The sequence below is a fragment of the Podarcis muralis genome, chromosome 9 (assembly GCF_964188315.1).
Source record: "Podarcis muralis chromosome 9, rPodMur119.hap1.1, whole genome shotgun sequence".
NCBI lineage: Eukaryota > Metazoa > Chordata > Lepidosauria > Squamata > Lacertidae > Podarcis > Podarcis muralis.
In genome coordinates this window covers 65,769,732-65,782,929 of record NC_135663.1, presented here as the reverse complement: position 1 = coordinate 65,782,929, position 13,198 = coordinate 65,769,732, and the positions used below count along the sequence as shown (strand labels likewise).

The 13,198-nt window shown below is 48.2% G+C and overlaps 1 protein-coding gene across 1 annotated transcript; it reads left to right on the top strand.

The window, feature by feature from the left end:
- Window positions 1–304: 304 nt before the first annotated feature.
- Window positions 305–5,362, top strand: LOC144328918 (uncharacterized). The gene is made up of 2 exons (XM_077934580.1): window positions 305–974; window positions 4,355–5,362. The coding sequence occupies exons 1-2, from the start codon at window positions 305–307 to the stop codon at window positions 4,927–4,929; spliced, it is 1,245 nt and encodes a 414-aa protein (XP_077790706.1). The 3' UTR covers window positions 4,930–5,362.
- The last annotated feature ends 7,836 nt before the right edge of the window (window positions 5,363–13,198 follow it).

Here is a 13,198-nt window from a genome sequence, read left to right as displayed (position 1 = left end):
ATCTAGCGCCACCTGCTGCTTGATCCGGGCATTGCACCTTCCTTTTATTTTATTACATATATATATATATACATATATATAGATATATATATATATAAATTATATATATATATATAATTTTTTTTTTTTTTTTTTTGCTAACTAAATTGAATCTGTTGTTGTGGAAGCCAGTACGACGGTACTGCTGGGTGGCTAGGTGATTGGCGGTTATTGACAATCATCCGCCACAGTACTATAGTATTGCCTTAGTATATTTATTTCTAGAAAATTTACTTTGTCTTTAATTGTCTCCATTCTAGCAGGTATGGCTCCAAAGAAGGACTCAGCCCGCCCTGGCTCGTCTTCTTCTGCAAAACGGCCTATTAGAGGCCCATCTCAGGCGCTTCGCTCGCCGGCTTCAACTCAGCCAGTGGGGCGGGTGCAGTCCCTGGTGGCCAGCATGGCCGGAGATCCTGCAGCCCTGTCGCGTTTTGCGGCACAAATGGACGATTTTCTTCAACAATGTTCCAGTCAGCCTTCCACGTCTGCAGGGCCGCCTCGCCCAGCGAGGGCGTCGTCTCCAAGTGTGTCTTCCTCTAGCGAGGACGGGAGAGAAGAATTATCGGCTGAAGGAGGGGTTAACGATGCCCAGTTAACCCAGTCCCAATACTTACCTGTTGTTCATGGGCGGGGGCGGAGGTCGCGCATTTCCTCCCGGAGAGCTCCTAGAGGGAGGGCCCCTTCGCGGCCTTCCTCCCGTCGGGGAGGGAACGTGACGCCTTCGGTAGAGGCCCCGGCTGCCTCGGGCCGCTCACGTGTTGTTTCTTCCTCGCCAGCCCCAGGTCCTTCACGGCCGAATGGTGATTCTGAGTCTTCTGCCGAGGACAGCTTACCAGTTCCGGCCAGGAAGTCTTCGGGCGGAAAGCGTCGCCGTAGAAAATCTTCTCGGAGGCGTGCTAAGCGAAGGAGGGATGACTCTTCTACTTCTTATACCGGTACGTCATCTTCTAGTTCCGATGATGAGACCGGTAAGTCCCTGGAACTTTATTGGGGTTTTGGCGAGGCGGCTTCTGGGCTTCCTAGGTGGGCTTGGGAGCGTAGGTCCAATTCACATCGGGCCAGATATGGTGCCGTTCAGGAGTGTAGGGATGGCGTTTTGACACCTGACGTTAAGGTGTCTACCAATTCTGCGAGGGATGTCATCCCTGGTTCGCATCTGCCGTCAAAACTGAGGTCCAGAATATTGAATGGTCGTTACGTGGATATGTTTAAGTTGGCGCCCCCTTCAGAGGATCAGGAGAAGGGTAGCTTGGCCAAGAGACGTCAGGGTGCCCCCACTTCAGACAGAACTTTCGAGCTCTGGCTTGATTGTTTCCAGGTTTTTGCTGGGGTTGTTGTTGCGGCGTACCCCCGGAGGGCTCTGCATTTAGTGGTTTATCAGTCCATTGTTCGTACGGCATTCACCAGTGCTGGAGAAAAAGCTGCCATAAAGTACGATGAGAATTTTAGGCGCCGTGCGGCCAGGATTCCATCCGCCCGGTGGGATCGCAAAGACCTTGACGTGTGGACCACCTACGTGGCTCCGCGCATCGAGAAAAAGCAGCCGGAACAGCAGAAGGTTAGGTCGGGGACTACGAGAGCCGGGCGTCGCTTACTCTGCTGGGACTTCAACAAGGGCTCCTGTCAGCGTCCGGGGTGCAAATTTGCACACATGTGTGAGAGGTGCAATGGACTTCATCCCGCTTCCTCTTGTTATGCTGGCCGGAGGCCCTTTCGTGGGGGCAGAGGGGGTTCCCAACAGGCCCCCAAGCCCGCAACCCCCTCCGCAGCTGCAGGAACGGGAAAATAACATGCTGATTTCGTTAGCCTATACTCCTGTCCGCCAGCAGATATTGCACTTGTGGTTGCAGTCTTATCCCAACAGGGACGCTGCAGCTTATTTGGATAATGGTTTTTCCCTAGGTTTTCGGATTCCAGTGGCTGTGACTCCCGTAGCACGGAATCCTGCTAACCAAAAATCAGTTCGTGAGCTACCTCAGGTGGCTCGCAAGAAGATAGCAAAGGAAGTGGCCTTGCAGCGCATGGCCGGTCCTTTTGACACCCCCCCTTTTCACAACTTGCATGTATCCCCATTGGGTATCGTGCCGAAGAAAGCGCCGGGTGAATTTCGTTTAATTCATAACCTGTCGCACCCCGCGGGCACGTCAGTCAATGATGCGATTCCTCCGGAGCTCTGCTCCGTAAAATACGCATCTCTTGATCAAGCGATCAAGATGATTAGAAAATTTGGTCCTGCTGCCTTATTGGCTAAATGCGACATTGAGTCGGCATTTCGCTTGTTGCCAGTTCACCCGGAAGATTTTTGGTTGTTAGGTTTTCAGTTTGAGGGCAAGTATTATTTCGATAAAGCTATGCCTATGGGTTGTTCGATTGCCTGCGCAGCTTTTGAATCTTTTAGTACCTTTTTGGAGTGGGCCCTCAAAGAAAAAACTGGTTTGAGCGGAGTCACTCATTATTTGGATGATTTTCTATTGGCCTCGGCGTGTGATACGGGGGAGTGTTCCGTACTCCTCCGCGCTTTCGCCGACCTCACCCAGGAGTTGGGGGTTCCTCTGGCCGCAGACAAGACTGAGGGTCCTTCGACTCGGCTTACTTACCTGGGTATCCTTCTGGACACTGTCTCTCAAACTTCCAGCTTGCCAAGAGACAAGCTGGTAGCCTTGAAGAAGGTGATAGAGGAATTACTCCCGTTGAGGAAAGTGTCCCTTAGGCAGCTACAATCGCTTTTGGGACACTTGAATTTCGCGTGTAAAGTGGTGGCGCCGGGGCGCCCCTTTTGTTCTCGTTTGGCCAGGCTCACGGCGGGGTTGAAGGCCCCGCATCATCGGGTGCGCCTATCCAAGGAGGTAAAAATAGACCTGTCCATTTGGTTGGAATTCCTGGCAGACTTCAATGGGGTCTCGTTATGGCAGGATACTTTGAACTTGCATAACGACTTCCAGGTGCAGTCAGACACTGCTGGGTCGCTAGGCTTTGGATTATACTGGAAGGGTCGCTGGTGTGCGGAACGTTGGCCGGCAGAATGGGCAGGAGGAGAGATTACGCGGGACCTAACTTTTCTTGAGTTCTTTCCCATTGCAGTGGCAGTGCATTTGTGGGTCGAGGAGTTCAGGGACTGTCGTGTCTGCTTCTGGACTGACAACCAAGCAGTGGTGTCAGTGCTGGCCAAGCTGTCGTCACGTTCCCCCAGGGTGTCGGCCCTCTTGCGAGTTTTTGTTTTACATTGTTTGCGTTATAACATAGTTTTTTCAGCTCGCTTTATCCCTGGGGTGTCTAACGAAATTGCTGATGCTCTGTCCCGTTTTCAGATGGAGCGGTTCAGACTCCTGGTTCCAGAAGCTCGGTTACGTCCGGAATATTTCCCGGATCATCTTTGGAACCTTGGCAGCAATTAGTTTTACAGGGAGTAGCGGCTTCGGTCTCCCCTTCTACCCTAAAATCATACACGAAAGTTTGGGATGATTTTGTAGCATTTTGGCGGCAGTCTGCCCGCGAAGTGAGGGGGCTCCCGCCCACATCATCACAAGTGCTACAGTATTTAGCACATTTATTTCATTTGGGCAGGGCGGCTAGAACGATTAGAGTGCAAGCTGCCGCCATAGCATTTTTCTGCAAGGTATTTTTTGATAAGGATCCCTGCTCGAAATTCTTAGTACGCAAGGCTTTAGAAGGATGGAGTAGACTCTCCCCTTCCCGACCAACAAATAGGCAACCCATAACATTTGACATGTTATGTAAAATTCGCAAAAAGCTGCGGGTGGTGTGCTGGTCGGGGTATGAGGCTCGCCTGTTCTCAGCTGCCTTCTCGGTCGCCTTTTTTGGGGCCCTGAGAGTGGGTGAATTAGTGGTAGAAAATCGTGAGACGGCACATCCTCGGGGTCTGTTGTTACAGGATGTGCAGTTGTCCCCGGTGGAACTTCGAATCACGATAAGAAGTTCTAAGACCGATCAGAGGGGCAAGGGGGCCCTCCTTCGCCTCCCGGCCACGGGTAGAATGGGCCCCTGCCCCGTAAAAGACGTTAGGAGGTACCTTGCTTTGCGCACCCAGGGCGATGGGCCTTTGTTTAAGCATGAGGATGGGTCACCCCTTTCTAGACAACAATTTGCGAAGGTGATGCGAAAGGCGATCTTGGCGAGTGGAGGTGTAGCAGCGGATTTTGCTCCCCACTCGTTCAGGATCGGGGCTGCCACAACAGCAGCACACTGGGGATTGTCAGCAGCCAGAATAAAGGAGCTGGGTCGATGGAAATCGGATGTGTTCAAGGGTTATGTTCGTTAGCACGGTTACTGATATTGTTTTGTCTATCCATCTCAGGTCCTGCGGGGGTCCGCATATGGCTGGTGGGACATAGCATCGTCCACTGGGCTTGTGTTGCAGCACGGCAGTCGGGACTGGGTCCAGGTCTCGGCCTCCCTCGGCATGTTCAGTTATCCTGGCTGTCCAGAAGGGGAATGAGATGGGCGGAGCTGCTGCCTATGATTCGGAGGCAGTTGCAGTTGGAAGGACCCCCATCGGCCATTGTGGTGCAGCTGGGCGAGAACGACCTGGTTTTTTCGGACTGTTTTTCCCTGCGTGCTGCAATTTTGGCGGACTTGGAGGAGCTGCGGGCATTGGTGCCGACAGCTAAATTATTTTGGTCAAGGTGGCTGCAGCGGCGTGCTTGGCGGGGCAGTCACTGCCCAGCCGCCACTGAGAGAGTTAGAAGGCGTATTAACTCCGCAGTGTCGCTGAGGATTTTGGAGATGGGCGGAGATGTGATTTTTCATCCAGAAATTTCCTCTCAGGAGCCATCCTTTTTTCGAGCTGATGGCGTGCACCTTTCTGCTTCGGGTAATGAGGCATGGATAGGTGCGGTGGTGGCCAAGCTGAGGGCTTGGCTGGGTCTGTGAGTGGTTTGGCGGGAGCTGAGGGCTCCATGGCGGTTAGGCATTGGTTAATTGGTTCTTGGAGGGGTAAGTGCCTACCCCTCCAAATGATGCGGAAAAGGGAATTCCGTTAAAGGAATCCAGGGGCTTGCCATTCTTTCGTCCTGTCCGTGGAGCCGGGCTTGGGCCGTGCAAGCCCCACCGGAACATGAGGGTGAGAAGTGTTGGATTGATTCCCAGCCTCATTTCTCACCCAATACTTGTTTCCCACGCTGGCTTCCGGTGGGGTCCGGAAGTGGCAGCGCTGTCCTTTGGGGGCAAGGACAGATAGTCGAACCAATGCCTAAGCAACCACTCACCATTTTTGTATTGAATAAAGTTGTGGCCAAAATTATGCCAAAAACCTTAAACAAAAAATTAAGTGTGAAGTGTGAATTTTTTGGGGTGGCACTGTGGGACTCAACACGCAATAGCCTTTTAGCCACTAAGCCTTTAATAGCCGCTAAGCCGCTAAACCGCTAATAGCGCTAATCCGCTTAGCCGCTAATGGGGTTGCTTCGCAAGACGAAAAAACTGCTAGACGAAGAGACTCGCGGAACGGATTATTTTCGTCTTGCGAGGCACCACTGTAAAATGGTGGGTATCCAGTAACTTGGTTAGATGCAGAATCAGGGCCGTTGTCAAAAGGGCTTGCTGGGACATGCTGGGTAGTCTGACAAGAGAGAAAACAGCTATAGCCTTAGCAACACAGAGGGGGACTTGTCTTTGAGTGGAGCCAAACAGAAGACTGTGTGTTTGGCTGTCAATAGAGAGAGGCGTGAGGCTATGGGTCATGCCTAACAGATACTCAGTTGGGGCGAAGGACCCCTGACAGTTAAGTCCAGTCGCAAACAACTCTGGGGTTGTGGCGCTCATCTCGCTTAACTGACCGAGGGAGCCGACGTTTGTCCGCAGTTTTTCTGGGTCATGTGGCCAGCATGACTAAGCCACTTCTGGTTAAACCAGAGCAGTGCACGGAAACACTGTTTACCTTCCCGCCGGAGCAGTACCTATTTATCTACTTGCACTTCTTTGGTGTGCTTTTGAACTGCTAGGTTGGCAGGAGCTGGAACCGAGCAATGGGAGCTCATCCCGTCACGAGTATTCAAACCACCGACCTTCCAATCAGCAAGCCCTAGGCTCAGTGGTTTAGACCACAGCACCACCCGTGTCAGTTGGGGAATAACAACAACAACAACAGTAACAAATTATTTATACCCTGCCCATCTGGCTGGGTTTCCCCAGCCACTCTGGGTAGCTTCCAACAGAATATTAAAATACAATAGTCTATTAAACATTAAAAGCTTCTCTAAACAGGACTGTCTTCTAAAAGTCTGGTAGTTGTTTTTCTCTTTGACATCTGGTGGGAGGGCGTTCCACAGGGTGGGTGCCACTACGAGAAGGCCCTCTGCCTGGTTCCCTGTAACTTGGCTTCTCACAGTGAGGGAACCGCCAGAAGGCCCTCAGAGCTGGACCTCAGTGTCTGAGCAGAACGATGGGGGTGGAGACGCTCCTTCGGGTATACTGGACTGAGGCCATTTGGGGCTTTAAAGGTCAGCACCAACACTTTGAATTGTGCTCGGAAACGTACTGGGAGCCAGCGTAGGTCTTTTAAGACTGGTGTCAGTGCCAGGTGCCCTGTAAGCTGCTGTCCTTTCATGAAGAGGTAAGCAGACCTCATCCAGTGGTCTGCTTTTTCTGCAACCCCCAGAATTAAACATGGGACGTTCTGGGAAGGGAACTGCAAGAGGTTTCCTTATTTGTGCTCGCTCCTAGAAAATGAGGCGTTAGAACTGTTAGAGAAGGAACAGCTTGGCTTTGTTGCAGATATTAAATACTGCACAGTTTGAAGGGACTGGAAGCGTAAGAACTGACTCCTTTGGAAACACAGGTACAGTGGTGCCTCGCAAGACGAAATTAATTCGTTCCGCGAGTTTTGTCGTCTTGCGATTTTTTTCGTCTTGCGAAGCACAGTGTTGGAAAAGTTTTGGAGAAGCTTCAAAATTCACCAAAGTCTTCAAAAACCTCAAAAAAGGCTACCACACCACGTGCTATGAGTTGCTCTTTGAAGTCAAGTCGCAACTGTATTAACGTTTTTAAGAAAAAAGAAACAAACTTGCAAGACATTTCCGTCTTGCGAAGCAAGCCCATAGGGAAGATCGTCTTGCGAAGCAGCTCAAAAAACAAAAAACCCTTTCGCCTAGCAAGTTTTCCGTCTTGCGAGGCATTCGTCTTGCGAGGTACCACTGTATTGCCCAAACCCATGAAAATATTACCGTATTTTTTGCTCTATAAGACTCACTTTTTCCCTCCTAAAAAGTAAGGGGAAATGTGTGTGCGTCTTATGGAGCGAATGCAGGCTGTGTGGCTATCCCAGAAGCCAGAACAGCAAGAGGGATTGCTGCTTTCACTGCGCAGTGATCCCTCTTGCTGTTCTGGCTTCTGAGATTCAGAATATTTTTTTTTCTTGTTTTCCTCCTCCAAAAACCAGGTGCGTCTTGTGGTCTGGTGCATCTTATAGAGCAGAAAATACGGTATTTAAGCTTTTGCTGGCAGAACTTTCTTCACAACAGAATTCAAACATCAAAAATATCCATACAATATATTGTGCTGTCTGGCACAGGCTCAGCATCTTATAAAATATGAAATAATCCAAACAGACCTATAAGCAAAGGTCTCTCTCTCTCTCTCTCTCTCTCTCTCTCTCTCTCTCTCTCTCTCCTTTCAAAATGGAGATTGCAAGCCAATAGCTATCATGTGATCCCAGGTTTACAACCTTCAAAGTTAGCTACTGGAGAATATCTGTTAGTTAATCATTAACTTTGCAAGGAGCTTTGTGGAAAAACCTCAGTGTTAGCAATACACATTTAGCCACATATAACCATGAAAATGCCCTGAATTCTTGGGAGGCTAACAAGGTATTTAGCATAATAAAAGCTATATATTGGTAGTGAATGAAACAGAGAAAGTGAAAATATATGTTGATCCATCAGGCTGTGATCTGATAAAAGGAGGCTTTAAAATTGAATAAGCTCCCAAGGGAAGTGCTGGAGGCCAAGGAGTTGGCCAAACTTAAAGTGAAAATGTGGACAAAAACAGTAACTGAAAAATAGAGGGCTAATCAAGGATATTGATTATATGACAATATGGTACTTTCCCCAAGGATTCTTTTTTTAAAAGATATGATCTCCAACAGCCTACAAATGATTGTTTTAGATATCCCTGCTGAGATTGCTAAAAAGATTAAAGAGCTATTGAAAATTCCTCATATAATCAAAGAATGCATACTAGAGTTTTCTCAGAAGCAAAGAGAGACTTTTTGGGGTGTGTCTTTTTCTGTGTGTTCTGAGGGCCTGCTTAGGCCAGAATTAAGTACCGTCAACCAGAATGATGTCGTATTCCTATGTAAGCACTGTTGCATGTGTAGGTCCCCAGGCCACCCCTCAAATAACTTCACACATAACACGTAATTTTAGTTTTGTTTTTGGGCACTATTTTGGCCACAACTTTATTAAAATACAAAATCAGTGAGTGGTTGTTTAGACATTGGTTATGACTATCTGTCCCCCCGCCTGGGACAGAACTGACATCCCGAGGTCCGATCGGTAGCCAGTAGAAGGGAAAGTCAAACTTGGGGGTCATTTGAGCTAAGCGTCGGACCCACGCCGCTCACCCCAGCAGCTCCCCGAAGGCTTGCCGGCCCTGGTCCCATGACAGGGATTGGATAGCCCTGATCCCATGACAGGGATAGGATGAAATCGTGGCAAGCCCCAGGATTCCTTTAACGGAATTCCCTTCAGCGCAATAGGAGGGGCAGGCACAGCCTATCCTGACCCCTCCACCACCAGCATATTATAACCAATGCCTAACCGCAACCTTACAAGTTGTGACGAATTGCTGAGTAGTAGGCAAAAACCAAATGGCCCAGCCAATCACCAAATGGCAAAATTCCTACTAGGCCCCTGCGCCAAGGCAGACGACCCCATGACAGGCAAAGCAAGGTCAACCGGAAAAGAGGGCGGGTGGGCGGGTGATCCGATGCACTCTGCAAAGAGAAAGTGAAACCAGAGTGCACCAATATTTAAAGACTATGGTCGCACCCACCCAATTTGCAACATACAATTTGCCCCAGCAACCCAGTTATCCAATCACAATGCCAGGCAACAACTATTAACCTGCCTGGCAACAAGAGGGCTGGCCCGGCGGCCCACACCGCAACACGTCCTCTCATTTATTGGAGAACATGCTTTGATATAATAATAATAATAATAATAATAATAATAATAATAATAATAATAATAATTTATACCCCGCCCATCTGGCTGGGTTTTCCCAGTCACTCTGGGCGGCTTCCAACAAAACACTAAAATACAATAACCTATTAGACATTAAAAGCTTCCCTAAACATATACCCTTGGCAACCACTGAGAAAAGTAGGCCTGTATCTACCCCCAAAAAAGTTAATGCAACCTCCCACTCAGTGGCATAGCGTGGGGGGTGCAGGGGGGGCTGCCCGCACCGGGCGCAACATCTGGGGTTAGGGCAAATCCACAGGTTAGGGGGGCAAATCTACGGGTTAGGGGGCGCAAATCCACGGGTTAGGGGGCGCAAATTACTTGCCTTGCCCCGGGTGCTGACAACCCATGCTACGCCACTGCTCCCACTTCCTTGATGCTGCAATGTTGTGCATTTCCCTGGGTGCCATTGTGTAGTGTGATGTTGTGGATAGGTTACACTAGACAAGGGGAAGTGGGAACTAGATGCATGGCTTCCATTTTTTCCAACACTCATCTGTACACAATAGTGCTTGCAGTTCATAATCCTTAGAGAAAGGATATATTGCAAGGATGGTGCCTGTTTTTACATGTTTTTAAAATGTTCCGTCTATGCTTGCAGAAGCACTAGACAATCAGGATGCCAATCATAGGGGCTAATGTAGCACACCCCTGTTCGGTGCTCGAAAAGGGTCACAGACTAGGTTTGGCGTCAGACCATGAGACTCAGTTTCAAAATGCCCTGAAAGTTACACCTTTGGTCTGGTGTAAAAATGTGACTTGAGCACACTGGGGTATTTGTCTTCTCTTGCCCTTCCACCCAGAATTCCTTACTCCCACCTTGGCTGCTCCAATCTGAAAGCCAACCTACTTTGAAAAAGATTCTTCACATTTTCTCGTTTGGGTCACTGGCTAAATATAGTGAATTGAATCTTAATCAGGATGAATGTAAAGGGAGAAGCAGACCTAATACAATTCTAATTTAGCAAACGTTATTACAGGAATATATCACCAGTGAATAAGAGCAGATAATGAAATCTGTGTGACCAGGTTTCAGAAAGCACCAAATAAAAACATAATTAGGTCAGGAGGAGGGGGTGTTTCAAAGATTCTCATATAGCCCCTTGCAGAATCAGAAAGGCTCTGCTATATAAACAAACTTTTAAGCTTTACCAAGCTCTCCTCAGGCCAGAAGGAACTTCCTTGTTCATCCCAGGAAGCTCAAGCAACTCAGGCTGGATCTATTAATTCTTTCACACTCCTTCTCATTTAAAGGAATGAAACTGAACATTAATGTAGTCTTCAATGTGTGCAGGTCTTTTAACAACTCACCCACTTTGAGGATAAGTTGGGTCAGTAATGGCATCCTTCAGTTGCCTTCTTTAGTCGGTTCCACTCTAAGCTCAGGGTATGTCACTGATGTCATCTTGCCTTCATCTCCCCCCTAGAGTACCCTCTGGTGTGTCCCTTCCATAGACAGTAACAGACAAAGAGTCATTGTATGTCTTCTCAGGCTGGACCCTCTGCTGGTCTCATGCTTGTCTCTTGTTGACAGTCATGCTATCACCTGATGCTTCTGTTGGTTTTCCGTGGGTATCTTCTGTCATGTCTCGGTATTGGCCATCTGTACCTTATATTCTTCAACATCAACTTCGTTGGACTAGTCATGTTGTGCGGATGCCTGATTATCGTCTTCCAAAGCAACTACTCTATTTTGAACTTAAAAATGGAAAGTGTAATGCTGGTGGTCAACAAAAGAGGTTTAAAGACTGTCTCAAGGCAAATCTAAAAAAAGGTAGTATAAACACCAACAACTGGGAAACACTGGCCTGTGAGTGCTCCAGTTGGAGAACAGCCTTTACCAAAGGTGTCATGGGCTTTGAAGATGCTCAAATTCAGGATGAAAGGGAGAAACATGCTAAGAGGAAGGCACATTTGGCAAACCTTCACCATGATCAACTCCTGCCCGGAAACCTATGTCCCCACTTTGGAAGGATGTGTGGATCCAGAATTGACCTCCACACTAACTTACAGACTCACTGTTAAAACTGTGTTTATGGAAGACAATCTTACCCAGCTACGAGTGATCACCAAAGAAAGAAAGATATGATCGCGGATATTCTTGTTGCTTTGTGTCTGAATTTGTCCTGTTTTGTAAGGGGTGAGAGCATTACTGTGACCCTTGGGTCTAGGCCTGGAAGATCTCTGGATAACTGGTTGCAATATAGCACCTGCCTCTTTTGCTGCTGCCTCCTCTTTTCACCAACGGGCACCCCTGTGAATCCTGGCTCCAGTAGCTTGCCACTTGCTGGCCAGTGACTTGGTTCTTTGAGCCATCTTTTCTTGTGCCGGTCTTGAACCTAGACCTTGAATGGGGTGTTCTGTTGATTTAGTAGTACTAGATATGGTTCTGCCCTGCTGCTTTTGCCCTTTCCAAGAATTTCTTAGCCTCTTTCACTGCTGATTCTACCTTGCTATTACTTTGGAAAAACCCTGGTGATGAAGTGACATATTCAAAATCCCCATCTGTTCACTCCCAAGGTGTCTCTCAATGTGTTAACAGTTTCGGGGCATCCCTGTTCTCTGAGACGTGTTAACAAAAACTGAAGTAGCTAGTCATTCCTAGTAATCTCTTGACATCTGGGGCTTGGCATGCTTCAAAGAGGTCTTACTTCTTCCAGATGTACCTTCAAGCCCTTGGAGATCAGGAAATGGTCAAAAAATGGTACCTCTGTGACCCTCAGATTTTACCTCTGTTGAGTTTGATCTTCTTTTGCGTGGCAAGGCAGAGTCCCCCAAAACCCTGGGGAGCCCCTGTGTGAAATAACGACTCATTCCCAGGTAAGATCCATCCCTATTGTATGGGCAGGGTGGTCCCTCCCCCTACCTGGCCTGATCACCTTGGCAATGCCTCCCCAGGCAGGATTGGGCAACTGGCTGAGGTAGGCGGAGACCTCCAGGTATCCCACCTGGGGAAGGCGAAGCCAAGCCTGTACTAATGGTGCTGCATAGGATCCCCGGTGCTGCGCACGACCATGCAAAGGGCGCCCCCATTTAATGTGGGGAGCGGTCATTCTCTGCATGTTTTCAGGAATGCTGTGAGTTATGGGCCTGGCATGCTCGCTTTAGGTCATCAGCCTCTCCCAGTATCAACACATCATCAGCTAGTGCACAGATTCCTGTAAGCCCCCCCCCCCCCCCAGGTTTGCATTAGTCTGTTTGGGAACATTTCAAGAGCAGGACCCATTGGCATTCTTAGCTAGCAATAGAGCTAGCAATGGAGGACCAAAGAGTGCAGCAAATGTTGTCAAATAACTGGGTTTTTCATTCAGCTCAATATGCTGGAATCCATTTTTGGCATCGCAGACAGGGAATAGTCTTGCTAGTGACAGATCTGGCAGGATATCTTCTACAGCGGATAATGGAAAGTGGCTTCTTCTCATTGCTTTATTTAAGGGCTTTAGATCTATGCATATACTTTGTTTCTCTGATGGTTTTCTGATTATCATTAGATTGCATATGCAGTCTGTGCATTTCTCTACTGGCTGTATAATCCCCCACCATTGCATACGCTGCAGTTCTTCTTTCAGAGGCCGTAATAAAGCTAATGGTACCTTCATCTTAGGTAACTTAAGTGGCCTCACACATGTGCCAATCTGCATTTTGCATGCTCCATCTAGCTGTCCATTTCCCTCAAGCAGATCTCTGAATTCCCTCTGAATCCTTTCTTGATTCCAGCTTCTATCTTCATTTGGTTTTTCAGTCACTCCGCTGCTCACTTTCAGTATGTTCTGGAACTGCACCTTTTTCAAGTTCATAGCCAGGGCTGCCTTAAGGCCTAGCAGGGTTTCTGGTGCCATTGGTTTTCCCTATAGAATAATAATAATAATAATAATAATAATAATAATAATAATACTTATACCCCGCTCATCTGGCTGGGTTTCTCCAGCCACTCTGGGTGGCTCCCAACAGAATATTAA

What these genes read in the sequence shown, in the direction of transcription:
- LOC144328918 (XM_077934580.1), top strand. Translation starts at nt 305, where the DNA reads ATGGCTCCAAAGAAGGACTCAGCCCGCCCTGGCTCGTCTTCTTCTGCA. An exon ending in CTCTTCTACTTCTTATACCG is followed by an intron (nt 975 to 4,354) that starts GTACGTCATCTT and finishes TATCCATCTCAG; the next exon opens with GTCCTGCGGGGGTCCGCATA.